The following is a 17,680-nucleotide window of genomic DNA, read 5'->3' as shown; positions in this document are numbered from 1 at the left end:
CTTGGACTAGATTACTACTATATAAACCTCATACCTCCTCACTTGTTCTACATTCCAGTGATTCCACTACTAGTTATATCAATCAAATTCAATCTCTCATGGCTTCAGTTTTCACATTTCTTTTGCTCAGTTCCTTCGTTCTCTCCGTCTCTAATGCTCAACAACCTTCATCTTCTTCTCGGCCTAGCGGGCTGGTTTTCACTGTCAGCAGAGATCCATCTACACTGCAGTATCTGACAAAAATCAGCCTAGGAAAAGTCCCTGTAAATATAGTTGTTGATCTCGGGCGTAAATCTTCCTGGATTTATTCTAGCCGAGGTTGTGCAGCTGCAGCGATTTCAGGCGTGGTGACTGCTCAATCAAACAATTTGAAGAATGGGGAGTGGGTGTCAGGTCCAAATGTTACGGTTCGTGGGATTTCATTCGGTTGTGAAGAATCTGCTGGCGCCTTACGTGGGCTAGCGAAAGGTGCTAGAGGAATTGTTGGTCTTGGAAGATCAGGACTTTCCTTAACTTCACAATTTGCATCTGCATTCCGGTTCTCTCGGAAATTTGCTATGGAACTATCTTCAACTAGCGAAGGTACTTTGTATTTCGGGGACGGTCCTTACACTAACCAGCAGTTCAGGCAGCCATTAGCCTACACACCACTCCTCACCAACTCTTATTTCCCTACCGACTATTTCGTCGATGTAAAGTACATCGAAGCAGGCAATGAAAATGTCACGTACGACAAAGGATTGTTGTCCATTAACAAGAAAACTGGAATTGGAGGAACCAAATTCAGCACTTTAGTTCCTTACACTACTATGGAGACATCAATATACAAGGCCTTGACAAGTCTTTATTTTCAGAGAGCTAAAGCCATGGGTATTTCTATGGTAGCTCCTGTTGCGCCTTTCAGTGCTTGTTTTAATGCGTCCACGATAGAAAGCAGACCAGATGGTCTTGTTGTGCCAACGATTGTTCTCGGATTGCGCAACGATGCATTTTGGCAGATGACCGGGCCAGCTAATTCTCTGAAGCTTGTTAAGGATAATGTCTACTGTTTAGCATTTGTAGACGGAGGTTCAAAGCCGAAGACTTCAATTGTTATTGGTGGTCATCAGATGCAATTCAACATTATGGAGTTTGATATTCCAAGATCAAGATTGGGGTTCAGTCCACCGGTTCAAGTTTGATCAAGCTGCAGAAAAGTTGGCCAACTTCAGCAACAAGGATTCCCATTTCATTCTATTAATAAATGCTGTGTAATGACGGTTCTCTGAACTGTCTATTCTGTTGCTGGTTCTATTGTCATTGTCGACACAGCTCACCTTCTTCAATTGTAATTTGTTACAGCTCTGTATATCAAAAGCTGATCGTCTCTATGAGATCATCATTTATCAGCTTTTATCTCTAATAAAACTCTCTACAATTTTCTAGTATGGTATCAGTTTTGAAGGGGTTCTAAAAATTTTACTCAAATCTTTTCCTAAACTTGGGGAACAAATTTTTTAGTTTGAGTCGGTACCTGACTCAGACTTAAGTCGGGGAACAAAATTTTTAGTTTGAGTCAGATTTTTGAATACTCCTGACTAGTGGGACAGAGCATTGACTCCCACATTTTTGAATCAGATGAGTCCGGTGTTGTTATAAAAACCAACATGTTGAGTCCAATCCAGATGAATTAGGTGATTTCAGTCAAATCCTGACGACTCAGATGCAAGGAAAAAAAAAACATGAGGGAAGTTGATGTAGTGGAAGTTGGAGGAGGAGGATGTCACTGTTAGGAACTTTATTCTTGTGGAATCCCTACTGCTTCATTTGGTCTACTTGAAGTTGTAAGATAAACTCAAATCCTACCTAAAACTTGAAAAAGGAAAAGTTCCAAAATAAGGTGAAACATGTCCGAAATGGAAGAAAAGAGTGTGTCAGGGTGTACAAAGCATAACATGAGAACCTAGGATACGGAAAGAAGTGATGCATTAAGGTAGAAGACACTATATACACTTTCAGAACAGATGACAAATTCAAACATGTAGATATTACCATACAGATAAGAACAGATGCACGACAATGAACACATATTGAAAGGATGAAATTTCCATTTAATAATCGACTTTATGGTATGAATTTAGCAAAGAATGAAAATACAAACCATTTTTGATCATCCCTTCCTGCCTTACAGTTCTTAAAATTTAAATAATAATTCTATTAAGTTAATAGAAGGTCATTGGTACCAAGATGAGGTCGAAGACAAACACGAACCTCATGTTCTTCTGGTCCAACGCGATGTTTAGGCACCATGATCTCCAGCACCGTTCCAGACTCATCAAAGTAAGCCTCAAGCTTTGCATCTTCTGGAATTCGTGTTGCCAGCTGGATTTCCCTAACAAATTCGCCTGGTGGACAGTGCTCTGGTGATGGATCTGCAAGTTTGAATGTCCTGTCGTTCCGTTTGATAAATGGCATTCTTGCAGTGCTAACACATGATATCTTGACGATGCCACAAGTAAGAGTGTTCCTCCATGAGACTTTTACCTTTTGTAAATCCGTAAAAGGCAAGCTAACAACAATCAAATAACCTTCTTCATCCTCATATATAGTTTTTGCAGCAACAGGTCCATGGGTGTTATTCCTCTGCGTCGCATTAAATCCATTCAACCAGGTAGGTTCAACAGGGTGGATCTCCATAACTTGCACACGATCAGCAGGAGCATTATTTGACAAATTGTCGTCATCACTTCCATGAGGGAAGAAATCCTTCCTCCGCTTGTTACTAACTGGCGAAAGATCCATCGCATCTCCATTAGCCTGGTTTGGTGGTGACGTTGCCAAATTCAAACCAGACCCATTAAGCAATCTCCTCTGATTAGGATGACCAGCAGCTGCCTTAGACGCAGGAGGCCTCTCAAGCTCAAAATCAGTGTTCGGAAGGTTCCTCCAAGACCCAAAATCACTGGCTTCGTGAGGAATCAAGAAGTTCATATCACGCCCAGTGAGCTCCATCCATCTTTTCCTTTCTTCATCATTCAGACAGTTAAGATTGGGCGAACGCACAATCTCGATTCCATGAACACACTGTGGATTAGAAAGTCCCCTGTAGTGTTTCCGCTGCATTCTGTGAGATCGAACAAAACCCTTGTCCACACTGAACGGAAACGGACGCTCTCCTTGACGAGAGTGCCCATTCATGTAACTCCGCAGCTGCATCTTCCCCAACGCATTCTCAGGTCTTTCCTTGAAGACCCACATATACATATTCTCCATATCATGCTGAACCAAGAACACGTCGAGCTGGAGATCCGTTTTATCAAACCCACAAATACCATTCACATCTCTACTAATCTTCCCCTTGGACTTCTCATTCAAAACAGGCTTGAAATAGAAATTAAAGAAAAACCAAGCTCCCCAGATGCTATCAACCCTCTTTGCACATTTCCGCACAACTTTCGGTAAATGGAGTAACGCTTCTGTTTCATAAGCTTGAGGTCCTAGATGAACATCTAAGACGATATCATTATCAGGATTCCATAGTTGTGGTGGTGGTGGGCTTGGTTCAGCAGACAACGGCAGATTAATATCAGGCGGCCGTGAAAGAATGATCTGCCGATTCATCTCTCTATCTAATTCTTCGTGTGAACCGACACGTGAATCCATAGATAATAGTGTTGATGGCTGGTGATTTTCCATTATCAATGTTCTTCTTAAAAGAGCTTCAGTCATTTTCCTTTGAACCAGAGTTTTTTCTTGCTAGTAATGGTGGGATTAAACAGTCCCACCAAAACAACAATCAACAAAAATCAATAAAACCTTTTACCAAAACCCTAGATCCATCATACCATTATCAATCAATCAACAAAATTACATACAAAGATCAAACAAATTATTTTTTTCAAGAAGTGATTTTTAATCTGCTTAATCAGATGAAGAACAAAAAAAACAAAGAAAAACCTAGATGAAAGGAAATTCCAAGCCTAACCCAGTTCCAGAAAGACCTTCTGGAATCAAAGAAATTAAACCAGATTTATTTTCAAACCCTAAATCTAAAAACCCCCAAATCATCATTTTGGGGTGTCTCTTATTTCTAAATCCCTAAAAAAAATCAATCTTTCTAATAATATATCCTAAATATAAACAAAACCCATATCCTGAAACACTGATGTTTTCTGAAATCCTCCAAAAACAGGAGGGAAATACTGTACTTTAACAATCAATTCCATTAAGTATAACCTGATTTACATTGTCTACTGAAGAAAGAAAAAAAAAAAAAAAACTTCTTTTTTTTCAAAACCAGAAATGAGATCTTGGATTACCTTTTTGGGTAAGGTTTAAATCCACAAGCAGAGAAGCAGAGATCTTCAATATTAAGTCTCTTGTTTGACATTTTTTTCAGGTTGAGATTCTTTACATTATTTTTCTGATAAGAACACAGAAAAAGATGAATGAAGAAGAAAATGAGAGATAAGGAGAGGAGAAGAGAAGAGAGAAATGAAACAAACCGTGTATAAATTAACGGATTTTACACGGTTAAGACCTGCCCTAGTTGCCCACTACCGTCTAAGTTTATTAACGCTGTTAGTTAATTCATTTGTAGCTAGGTTATTTGAGGGGAGCTAATAAAGAGGAAATCAAATAAACATAAAGACCATAGTGGACTAAATGCAAAATATAAGTTGGTCAAATAGAAATTATAAGATAAATTTAGGGCTTTTATATGGTTATTATGATTCTAGGGTGCTAGACACCTGGGTTATTCAACTCTTGGCTCCGCAACTGATTTGTTTGATGCGTTTTTTTTTTTTTTTGAGAACAAAGGAACCTTTCATTAATGGAAATTCAAGGTTATATTAGATTTAAAATGGAAAATTATAGAATACAAAGTAATCAGAACGTGCCATACTGGTACAAAACCGAAAAATCTGACAAGAGAAAAAGAAGGATTAACGGAACATGACGAATACAAGCATGAATAAGAACCGATTAAATCGGTGGAATAATGGTTTTTATCGGAATTAAATTCCAACCGTTTTGTTTGTTTTTCTTCTTCATAAGGAAATGCTCCTTAAGTTGGAGTGATTTGCTCAAATCTCTTAAAACTGAACATCCCCTCGTCAAGAATATTATTGTTGAAGATTCCGTCGCCGGATAATCCAAGGATGAAGATTCCGTCGCCGGAGACAAAAATGATGAGGATCTCGTAGTTGGAATGCATTTCAAGTGATTTTAAAACCCATAGTACCCAAAAAACGACCATCAAAGCCGAGATAAACCTCTATAGTAGAGGAGATAAAATCACCATAAATGTGCACAAAACTTATCAAATGATAAGAGAAAAACATATCAGTAACTCTTTACGACCGAGAAAACTGACTACGGCAAAACCGCCAGAGTTTTTTTTTTTTGTGGGTCTCGATGGCCCCACAGAAGACGGCAGGGGGTCGGTATTTGTGAGAGAAGATGGGGGCGGTTTTTGTTCTAGGTTTTTTTTTGTTGTTTGTAAAGAATTTTTGAAAACATATATAACCTTATGATAACAAAGATCTAGTGATAAGTAATAAAAGGAGATGAGATTCCCACTCAAATCCGATCCAAAACAGACCAGATTTGAGCAAGTGGTGTTTCCGACGAGAAAACTTTGTTCTTCTGTTAAGGGACAGAGAGAGGAGAGAGGGTATCTATTACTACTTGTTTACTCTAAGAGTTTGGACATCCAATAAAAAGTTCCTATCCCATCAAAAAAAAAAAAAAAGTTCCTATGATGTAGAAAATGCTTTAGAAAATCAAATTGGGTTAGCTTAGGTGGTTAGAGCAACTGCAGTGGTGCGATCAAAACCAAAGATCAAAGATCAAAAAAAAGACCAAAATTTGGGTTTAGTCCGTGTTGTGACGCAACGGTACATGATTAAAATTTCATCAGGCGGACTTTAAAAGTCCGCCCCATTTTTTTTTGTAAAATTTCATCAGGCGGACTTTAAAAGTCCGCCCCATTTTTTGTAAATTTCATCAGGCGGACTTTAAAAGTCCGCCCCATTAAAATTTCATCAGGCGGACTTTAAAAGTCCGCCCCATTCTTTGCAACTTTCATCAGGCGGACTTTAAAAGTCCGCCCCCATTTTTTTTATTATTTAATTAAAATTTCATCGGGCGTAATTTAAATCTCCGCCCGTTAACAAGCGTACTTTAAATTTACGCCCAACAACAAGCGTACTTTAAATTTACGCCCGACTATATTAGAATTTGGGATTTGGTCGCGACCATATTTGGTCTGGAATTTGATCTTTGGTTGGGATTTAATCTTTACTCCGTCCCACTGTGTTACGATCTCATCCCAAATTTTTGGTTATACTCGCCCACTGTGGATGCTCTTAGGGGACTCGTTCACATAGCTCCAATTCATAAATTGATAAGATATTTGGATAAATTTTATGAAGTTAAATAGCGACATACCTTGAGAAAAAAAAAATAGAAAAAAAATAGCTTTTATAAAAAAAAAAAGAAATTTACTTCTGACTTTGGGGATATGATATTTTTGCTTCCGCTATCCAAGCATGCTTCCAATCTGGTGCCTCACAAAGTGTCGATGAGGCCTAGATAGACATAATTTTTGTTTCCGCACGCCATTCTAGGTCTGCAACTACTATTCAACTACGCGATTCAGGCTTCGGGACGACTAGGCCAGATTCTGTTGGGGAAAGCATGTCACACAAATGGTAAAAGAATTAAGAACGTAACTAAAGCAACAAGTAAAGAGTCAAAAAAAAAAATCAATGAGCTGAGGAATAAGGTGATTTATCCTGAAATGTCGAGCATCTCCACTAGAAGGTGAAATATTTATTTTTTAATGCCACGTACAATTTTAGACATTCATTTTAACTAAATTTATCTCCAACAAAAGACAGGAGAGATGCAACATTAATTTTGAAGGTTTTAAAAAAAAATCTTATTTAGACCTTCAAAATGATCTCCATACCATATTTTTCGATTTTTAATAATTAATTAAAATACACTTTAACGGTCAAGATTTCATTAAGTAAGATTTTCGAAGGGCCAAACTTCTATGCTATTAGAAATAGTTTATTAATTATGTAAAAATCTTCATAAACAGAGATCTCAATAAAACTTCCACCTAGGATTTTAACACCCGCTATTAGAGATTTCATTCTAAACTTTGGGAGATATTTCAAGATGAATCCCCTTGTGTGAATTTGTTAATGCAATTTTTGGGTTATTCTGATTTTTTATAATTTATATATTGTCTTTTTTTACTTCTCTATTTAGGAACTTCTGGCTTTATTTTCCCATTTAATTTGTTTTATCAGTCTTAGCAAGAGTATAAAAGAAGAAAAAAATGATTATGGTTGTCAAAGCACTGGCCAAGGTTGTTATCCAGTTTATCCCCATGCCAGTGCACATCATAACGGTTAGAATGTGGAATCTTAACGGTCAAAATAGGCGTCCAAGAAGAAAGGCCCGAAGATATAGAGGAAAAGAGAGACTTTGATTGGCTTATCTCTTTCTGCTTATATGCAGAGAAACAAGCAACACACACGTTTTTATGTCACGTAGTGAATAGTTGATTCATTGTGGACCCTTATCCGAAAGAAAACCCTAGCAGCTAATAATCCATCTCTTCTTCTCTTCTTATCTCATCTCTTCTTCGAAAGAGCAGTTGCTTTTACAACTTTTAGTATGTGGGAGGCGTTAAGACATCCAAATGTATGGATACTACACCAGCTAGTGCCATCACCATGACTTTTTTTTTCCTTCTTCTTCCTCTTTTGTGAGAATCAATGAATCTTCATAAAGCACCACTATTCACCAACTGAATCCCCTCGTTTCTTTTCACTTTATGTCTTCGTATATGTGGATTTTCAATCAGTGGCAAAACCAGCATAACAACTAGTTAGTGCTGACTGCTGAGTTCAAATCTCGTCAACAACAACCACATCCAAATGTATGGGTACCAATGTAGTTAATATCGGATATCGGTTCATCTCGGCCGGGACCGATACACTTGTACGATTTTATATCGGGATATTATCGTTGAAATATCGGTTCTAGATTTAGAGACTATAATTTTATATTAAACATTTGTCCACACATTTTCGGATAAGATATAATAGATAACATCAATTTTATCCAAAAAACAAAAGAGTAATTTTAGTAGACTTGCTTCGAGAGCTACATGCACCTCTACTACCACCTGGAAGACTTTCTTCGCGAAAATTACCCTTAAACTTTATAGAAAACGACCAATACCGTCTCATATCAGAAAATATAGGAAAATTTCATATCGACCGATACGGCCGATATTCGACCGATACGGTCGATATTATCGGGCGAATATCGTATCCCCGATATCCTTCTTATCGTATCGTTCTGGGCCGATATCCGAAATATCCCCGATATATCGGCCGATACGGCCGATATTGACTACACTGATGGGTACTACACCAGCTACTGCCATCACCATGACTTTTTTTTCCTTCTTCTTCTTTTTTTGTGAGAATCAATGAATCTTCATAAAGCACCACTATTCACCAACTGAATCCCCTCGTTTCTTTTCACTTTATGTCTTCATATATGTGGATTTTCAATCAGTGGCGAAACCAGCATAACAACTAGTTAGTGCTGACTGCTGAGTTCAAATCTCGCCAACAACAACCACGAAAACGCTAGTTAATAAAAGCTATCTTTTGTAAGGAATCTAATTAAACAAAGACCTAAAGACTATAAAAGTAAACCGTATTGAGCTTTGATTGGTGGTATCACCTTTGCACTTTTTCTTGAACGCAATTCTCAAGCACACACTCCAACCAACCCCATCAACAACAAAAAGATAATAATGCATAAATTCTATAAACAGGTAACCACAAACAAAAGATGTCGATTATTTTTAAGTATATTTTCTTGTTTGATTTTGTTTTCTTAATGGTTTCTTTGGGTGGGTCCAATCCATATGAATATTTTGTGGATGAGGCCCACTCAGAAATTGACACAACATTGATGATGGCAAACCAAGTGCACCAAGTTGATTCTTATAAAAAAACAATGTGCAAGTGATTTTGGAGTCGGTTATATAAGTAGGTTGGCTTAATGGCTTTTGGTGCCTTTATGAATGAAGAGGTGTTTAATGTGATTTGTCAACATTCTAGCTCAAGATATTTCTAACCTCTCCCTGATCTCATCACATGCATCACCTATGATCAATGGTTGTTGCTATTGATTTTGTTTTGCGAAGATAGGCTTGATGAGTTGACGATAGATACATATTTTGGAAGTTCAATTCTTATCTATAATGTTTTCACCAGATAATAACCAGGTGAGGAGCCAGGATTTTACATAGAAGGGGACTAAGAGCTCAGCTGGTCATTCCCGTTCCCCAAAGTTTAATGTGCTCCAGGAGGTCACAGGTTCGAGTCCCCAATGGCGTAATATTGCAGGAATTAACATGGAAGGTAGTGTTAGTTTGCCCCCTTGTGACACAATCTCACCCTCTCCCGCCGTTTCGTCTCCCTTGACTAGGACCTATGAGGCTCGCTGGTAGGTTAGCACAGCAACCTGTTTAATTAATGTAATAGTATGTCGTTGGAGCTTAGCTTGTTAGGTTTCCAACTATTTTCATGTAATAATATCTATCCAATAATATAATCATATTCCAAATTTCATATTTTATTATTTTAATTTTGGCGACCGATTATGTTATACGCATGGACGGGTCTAGCAAGGGGCTAGAGGAGGCTATAGCCCGTCCCTAAATTTTAGGTAAAAAAAATTAATATAGAAATTTAGGTTAAATTTTATGTTTAGCCCACATATTAGTTGTATATTTAGTTAATTGTATGTGATTTTTAGCCCATACTATGAGGTGATCAAAATTTAAGTCATGTTTAAAGTAAATAATCTTATTCCACTCACTACTTTCTACTCCTATTTTCTTCTTTTTTGGTAATCACTTTGTTTTTCTGTTATTTGTGTTTGTTTTAACTTTTATTTTCCTAGCTATTTAGTATCGTTCGGGTGGATTACTATTTGGCCACTACTTATGTGATGTATTCCAAAAAACATTGCCGTGGCCGAAGGCCGCATTATCGGCTGTTACAATCCAACCATATCCAAGGAAAAATCATGGATCCTGTCCCTGGTTATACGTAAAGAATCATAACATATTAGCAAAAGATTAACTTCAAACTCATTATCAGGAGCGAAGCTAGTTGAAAGTATGGTGTGCTATCCATCTGGTTCCTAAGCCTAACATTTCAAAGAAGTCAGGCTTCCAACCCGGTTTTTGCTTTCTTGCACCCATAATAAGACTTTGCTTCCATTTAATCAGGTTTTTGGCTTGACAGTGTTCATTATCAATTGGAGTTTGTATGAAAATGGCACCAAAATTGTAAGATCGATAATGCAAGATTAACTGTGTCAAGAAATTCCTCCCTTCACTGGATTATAATGAAAAAAAGTTCATAATTGAATATATATTATTTTAACAAAATTATAGTTTCATAGATAACTCGAATAATTCCGGTTAGTTATGGAAGTTCGAGTTCCTAGGTTCAAGGTACGTGCTTAGCTCATTGACACCACTTAAAGCTATTTAAAGTCCTTCCTGGCTCCTGCAAGTTGGGTTTTCTTTGCACAAACCCACAAACATCTGATAGATCCCTGTTTCACTGATGTTATACTGATTATAATAAGTCTATGACTCCTTTCGGCTTGTGCAGATAAGTAGTTTTATAATGGCCATTGCACCACACAGTGAAGCTTCATGGTTAGCTTTTTCATGTTCATAGTACACGACTAGATACGAGTATGCGACCTTAAATGCTTATCAAAATAGAAAAAATAAAATTAATTTAAATTTTCTTTTAATGTACTTTCCCTAAAGAGCACTGACCAGAACAAAAACAAACAATAAACATAATTTTTCTCTGCTTAATCATCAACATTTTATTGATTAAGAATGGAGAAAGCACCCAAAAATGCTTAACTTATATAAGCAATAGAATAGCATTGGGCCACGAACTAAATAATAAACTATGGACAATAATAGAGATCTAGCAAGAACATGCATGTTTAATTGTCTGGTAATGAGTTTAGGATTTGAATAATTGAGTATTATCATTTTTTGTTAACCAATGACTTAATTTCTAATTAAAGTATGATTCGAGCTATGATTCTTAGCTAATAGGCTAATACTATATAAGAGGATACGCATAATGTGTTCCCCCACTGATATCACCTAGTATTGGTTGAGGTATTATCTGATTTGTTAATTAATTAAATAAGTAGTTTAGTTTTAAATCGTAGTTATAACATTCGACTAATCACTGCTTTTGCTTACGACTACTGAAATAATTGTATGCTTATATTGAATTAAAGAGTATCCTAGTGATCTACTTCCATTAACTTTTGATCTAGTTTCATTAACTTTTGACGTAGATACAACATATATGTATCAACTGACTAAGTTGTAAGAAGCAACAAGGAAGAGGAAAGTTGGATTCCCACTGGGGGAGAATGCTAATGAGATTGATTTGATTATGCACAACCCAGTAGTAGATGAAGGTGGAATTGATTTGGGTCTCTTGCATATCCGATGGGACACTATGATGATTTTGGTTTGCGATTGTTGCATTATCTCATATTAAAAATAAATGGTGAGATCGTTCACATAAAAAGTTAAAATGAAAAGTCTGTTTAGCAATCAGAAAAGAGAAGTGTTGCTGATCAGGAGCGGAACAATGGTCAGGCTTCTTTGCCTGAAGCCACGCCCAAATTTTTCTTTTTTTTTTATACATAGAACAGTGGCCTCAGCGTGAGATTTATACTTTTGCAGGGGTTCGATCTTTAACATCTCCTATAAGAGAAAGATTGAGAACCATCAAAAAGTAAAATTTTCCTTTGCAATTTAAGTGGGGTTGACAGGACAAGCCTGAAAAATAGGCGGTGTGATTTTTGTTTTACATGTCCAGTTATCTTTTAAACCCCTATTACATTAAATTTCTAGTTTTCTCACTGTTCCTGCTTCTTCAGAAAGGACAAGTAAATTTTACTTTTCACTTCAAGAAGTCATTATGAAATTTAGTAGAACAAAATTTTCGCTGGCTAGTGTACATGATGAGTGTCTCCCAAAATATCATCATATAATCTAATCTTATATGCTACTGGTTACTTGTTAAAATAGTATACGTTATCGTCACCGTTATAGAACCCACAATCGGGGGATATGTAAATTAGTTGAGGGATATGAACCCTAGTTAGAAGTTCGTGATTCGACAGATGTACCGCACGACATACGTACGGGTATTATTTGGATCCATAAAAGTCGAGAACGGTCAAACATTTGGTCAACGGTTCGTGATTCAGAATTAATTCGAAATGTATAAATACATGCATCATCCGATTTAGAAATATGAACTCTCACACAGAATTTGGCCCATAAATATAATAAATTGATTAACATTTGTAACCGTGATATACTAATTTTTAATATTTATATTGATTCCTTGTAAATGTGTTATATGCGAAACATGTAAAAATATAACCAAACAAGTGCGTAGAACAGTTGGTTGGATAAACTTTGAGGGGAACTAGATGAGCCAGGTTTGAATGGTTCGATCATATCGATTACTGTTGGTTACCTTGGTGTAATAAATCCATAAGAAGTCATATGAGATCTACAAGTTTTGTAATTTAATCTTATTACGAACTTGCCGTATGCACAACCTTATTTTTCCAAGAATCTTTTAGTTTTCTCCGACACCTTATAAGTGGTGCTAATTTAACGAAGGCCATCTAATATCCATTTTGACAAAACTCTCACTCACTCATCTACATAGATATATATACTTATATTGTCATATGACAAAACCAAAATCTAGTTTCAATATGTTCGAATAATTTTGCGTGAAACAAAAACATCCAAACTGAATTGCATGAGAATGAATTTATAATCGCCTGGTATAACACACGAAGTTGATGTATATGACTACAGTTACCAGTGCCACCCTCTTTTTGCATAAAACATCCAGAAGAAACCGAACCATTACTAACTATTCTCTATGTTGGAAAACGATTACTAAAAAATGATTTCTAAGATTTTAATAAAATTATAATTTATTGTTTTCTTTTGTGAATGAAAAACTTATTAGTCCCACATTGTGAAGTTTCCACGTTTTAGTTGTTTTAAGAGACCAAATAAGCATTTTAGTCCCACATCGGTGAGTTTTTCTTCTTAAGTTGTATTTGTCAATTATATAAATAAATTCACTCTCGAGTGTAGCCAGACGCTAATGTCTTAAGAGTCACGTGTTGAACACGTGACTCACTCTGTTTTTCCAAAGTTTTGCCTTGTTGTTGTTCCGGAGATTTGGGAAGCTCGTCCGTTTCATCAAATCGATCACTTCCACTATAAAGGAGCTAAGTATCAATAACTTTTGCTTATTTTATTTTTTCCTTATTTTTGATTATTGCACCAAACAATCTTAAGACATTACAATTTGTAATAATCATGGATGTTAATTGTGAAGTGAAAAACAAAAAAAACGAATTTTTGGTCAGCTGTAGAGTTTCAAATTTATCTCTTAACCTAAAAGGAATTTAGATGAACCCTTTTGACATAATGTAGTATACATCTTGATAGTTACCCAAATAAAATTTCGGAATTTTTGGAGTTGTAAAAGTATTTGTTTGATATTTTACAAAACAGAGAAACGTTTCTGAAATATTCTGACGAGCAGAAATTTGTTGTTAACTAAAGTAGTTTTTGTGGGATAACCATAAGTTTTTTTATATGGTGATTCAAACGAAGTTTGTATATCTAGATGTTATTTTCAAAACTCATGTTTTATTTTCCGATTCGGAACTAAGGTTTGTGAGATGTGGTGTATTAGGTGATTGGGAAATTACCGTGTCTGTGGTCAAAGTATAAACGAAGAAATTGGAAAGGGACATGGATACCAGGATCCTGTAGATGAACACAAATCTTCCAAGATGACAAAGGCGAGAACATCAAACAATTCTAAGCGTAGTCTTCAGAAGAAAGGTATGCTTCGTAAAACTGAATCCGGCATTACTTTAATTAAGGGTGATTGTTATGTTTGTAAAATTCCTGGCCCCGCGGAAGTAAATTGTAGACAACATAAAAACCTTAATAATAAGAAAGTTAATGCCAATTTAGTTGAAACAAACTAGAACAAGTTTAATAACCAATGTGAGAGACCAGTAGGTGGACTCTGGAGCCACCGAGAATCTTTATTGAAACAGAGACATGTTCACCTCCTATCAGAGGATAGGGGATGTCAAGAAACTCTTTTTGAGTAACTCATCTGCAACAGAGGTTGCATAAAAGGAAAAGGTCGAGCAGAAGCTCATATCTGTAATATTCTCACATTGAATGAAGTTTTCATGTTCCGAGCATATGAAAGAATCTTGTATCTTGTTCTGTTATAGATGGTAAAAGATTTAAAATTTTAATTGAATCTGGAAAACTTTTTGTAACTAGGCAGTGATTTTTTAAGCAAGAGTTATAGGACTTTGGGTCTATATAAGCTTAACGGAAAAATTGATGATGTGAACATAGTTGATTCTTGTGCTTTATTTGAGTGATTGATTGTTTTACGTGGTAGAATTGGAACCGTAAACTTATAAGTCATTGCTTAACTGGCTAGCATAGGCTGCGCACCCAAATTTAGTTTAGATTTTGAGCAGAAAAGTGAAATCTGTGAATAATCAAAATATGCTATAAAACCTTTTAGCACAAATGTTCAGAGTAATTTTAAGCCTTTAGAATTAATTCAGTTAGTCCTATTTGACATGAGTTCAACCGGAAACCACTGTGGTAAAAGATGGTTTATAACTTCCGTAGATGATTGTACGAGGTATTATCTTGTATACTTGCTTAAGGATGATTCCTTAGAAGCCTTAAGATGTATAAACTTGAAGTTGGAAACCAATTAGAATCCTTGAACATAACAACTGTATCCTTAAGGAGATGATAATTGTCATGTTGATTAGTTCAGTTTTACCTGCATCCTTGTGGGGGGAGGCAGTCCTCTTAACTAGTATATCCTGAATAGAGTACCCTTTTAAGGATCAGATGAAACTCCATATGATTTATGGAAAGGTAGATGACCTTCTTATGAATGCGTCAAAATGTGGGGGTGTTGACTAAGATTGTAATTCCTCTTCCTAAAAGAACTAGATTGAAACCAAAAATGTTGATTGTGTCTTCATATAGGGTATGCTGAGTATACTTCTACATATAGATTTTTGGTTGTGTGTTCTGATTTTTTCTGACTTTGGTGTGAATTTTATTACGGAATCTAGGGATGCTGAGTTCTTTGAACATGTTTATTCCAAACCTGTACCTCATTAGAGATGTGTTGTTGATTCCCTAGATTTATTTTCAAATAGTCAGAACTTATTTTAAAGGAAGATGAAGTTGATGTTGAGCCTAAGAGAAATAAAACAATTAGACTTGAGACTTCTTATGAAACCGACTTCATAACATGCCTAGCTTAGTATGATCTCCAGAATTATAAATAATCCTTGATATCTACTGAAACCCTATTCTGGTAAGAAGCTTCATTTAGTGAAATGGATTCAGTCCGTCGGAACCAGACTTGGGAGCTTGCTAGTTTACCTCCAGGGAGTAAGACCATGGGATGTAAATGAGTCTTTAAGAGGAAACGATAGGTAGATGGAACTTTGGAAAAATATTAAGCTAAGTTGGTATCTAAAGGCTATAAACTAAAATAAGGTGTTGATTTCCTTGATTCTTATTCACTTGTGACGAGAATTACTTCTGTTGAGATGCTAATTAATATTGCTGCCATAAACAACTTGGAAATACATCAGATGGATGTTAAGACAACTTTTCTAAAACCGTGAATTAGATAAAGAAATTTACATAGACCAACCTGAGGACTTTGTAGTGAAAGGTTATGAAGACAAAGTTTGTAAATTGAATGAATCATTGTATGGTTTTCAAATAAGCAAGTAAACAATGACATGGAAAATTTGATCATGAGATGTAATCTTAGGGATGAGGATGAGGATTAGAAGATAATATAACATTTATAGTCTTAGCCGTTCTCATTATGTTGATTTTTGTGCTTAAGAGATAAAATCAGTGTGATTGTAAGCCTGCATGTACTTCGTATTATTATTCTTGTAGACTCGAGAAAAACAAGGGCAGTGGAGTATCTTAACTTGAATACTCAAGAGTTATAGGATGTCCGGTGAATTTAATGAACTGTAAGAGTCCAGATATTGCCTATTGTGAGTAAGTTAAATCGATATACTTGCTGTTCAGAGCAAGAGCATTCAGATGCACCGAGTAGAGTATTATGGTACCTAAAATACTCTATTACCTTTTATTTTATTTATCAAAGGTATCTTGCTGTCCTTGAGGGACTTTATGATGCAAACTGGATAGTTGACTCAGAGGAGTCTAAGTCTACGAGTGGATATATTTTCACTCTAGCAGGAGGGTTTGTTTTTGGAAGATTTCCAAACAGACATATATTGCTCAATTCATTATGGAATCTGAGATTATTGCGTTAGATAAAGCACGAGAGGGGGACGAGTGCCTAAGATGCTTTTTAGAAGACATTCCTCTCTGGCATAGGCCTGTGCCAGCTATATCTATATATTGTGTTAGCCAAGCTGTAATAGCTAAAGCTAAAGATAACTAATCTCAATCGGCGTTATTTCCATTGATTGGATAAAGTCCAAGGAGAATATCGCGCAACCTTTGACGATAGGTTTATCCAAAGAGATAGTTAGAAATGCATCGAGGGGGATGGGGCTTAAGCTCATAAATTAAACTTGCCATGAAGGATACTCAACCTTGCTGACTGGAGATCCCTTGATCAAGGTTTCGAATGAGACAATTAATTTGTGGTGGGTAAAGGTAAACACTATCAGAGAATTTCATTCTATGTCCCTTCCCTATGGTGTAGACGTGATAGTGTGACTGCATGTGAAGGATGACTTTTAAGAAGTCTTAATGAGTTCTATAGTTTCAATTTAATATTGAAGTGTGGTGTAGCAGTAACGCTCTTTATGGAAACTCACCTATCTGAATGAGGAAGTGGGGCCTCTTCCTATGAGAATATGAGCTTTGATTCTCTATAGCATTCTGAGAAACATGATATGTCCAGGGCCAAATTGGACAAAACGGCACGAGCTTGGCAGCAATCTTGGAGATATCATCCGTTGTTGTTATCGCGAATTACATCAAACGCTAGCAGTTCAAGACATAGTTCACTGTCTCTAGCAAGTAATTCCGGTAATATCTCACTAAGCAAAGGTTCAAGACCTCATGGACACTTCTGCATAAAATGATATTTCCTGCGTTTTGTATGTGATTTTCGTTTTGATGGTTTTGGTATTAATGGAACTTAGGACCTAAGGATCACTAAGGGTTCACTAGTTCATGCTTTTTCACTTTGGTGAAAGGAACCTTTAGTCTCACTTGTGAGGAACTAAAGATGAAAGCTCTCTATACTATATGATTTTTGCAATCTATACTATATACTGTATGACCTTGGGGTCAACACACTGTTGTGTGAGGGAGATGACGTTGGAATGGCTAGTATGACTTCAACATGCACGACCTGTCTGCCTGTTCAGTCAGTTCGGGTCGTGAGATTGGGTTGTTGATTTACCAAGATCTATCTGTGTTTTC

At 36.3% G+C, this 17,680-nt stretch overlaps 2 protein-coding genes across 2 annotated transcripts; one reads left to right on the top strand and one right to left on the bottom strand.

The window, feature by feature from the left end:
* The first annotated feature begins 98 nt into the window (after positions 1–98).
* On the top strand, positions 99–1,181 carry LOC113311324 (basic 7S globulin-like). Its single transcript, XM_026560162.1, has one exon. It carries the CDS (start codon positions 99–101, stop codon positions 1,179–1,181), a length of 1,083 nt encoding a protein of 360 aa, XP_026415947.1.
* An 823-nt stretch (positions 1,182–2,004) lies between these two features.
* Positions 2,005–4,476, bottom strand: LOC113308840. Its single transcript, XM_026557287.1, has one exon. It carries the CDS (start codon positions 3,706–3,708, stop codon positions 2,197–2,199), a length of 1,512 nt encoding a protein of 503 aa, XP_026413072.1. The 5' UTR covers positions 3,709–4,476; the 3' UTR covers positions 2,005–2,196.
* Between the last annotated feature and the right edge of the window lie 13,204 nt (positions 4,477–17,680).

Source organism: Papaver somniferum, chromosome 9 (genome assembly GCF_003573695.1).
Source record: "Papaver somniferum cultivar HN1 chromosome 9, ASM357369v1, whole genome shotgun sequence".
NCBI lineage: Eukaryota > Viridiplantae > Streptophyta > Magnoliopsida > Ranunculales > Papaveraceae > Papaver > Papaver somniferum.
Note: the sequence above shows the minus strand (reverse complement) of the source record. Positions and strands in the feature narration are given on the sequence as shown.

Coding starts and splice junctions, on each gene's coding strand:
- LOC113308840 (XM_026557287.1), bottom strand. CDS start 3,708: ATGACTGAAGCTCTTTTAAGAAGAACATTGATAATGGAAAATCACCAG.
- LOC113311324 (XM_026560162.1), top strand. CDS start 99: ATGGCTTCAGTTTTCACATTTCTTTTGCTCAGTTCCTTCGTTCTCTCC.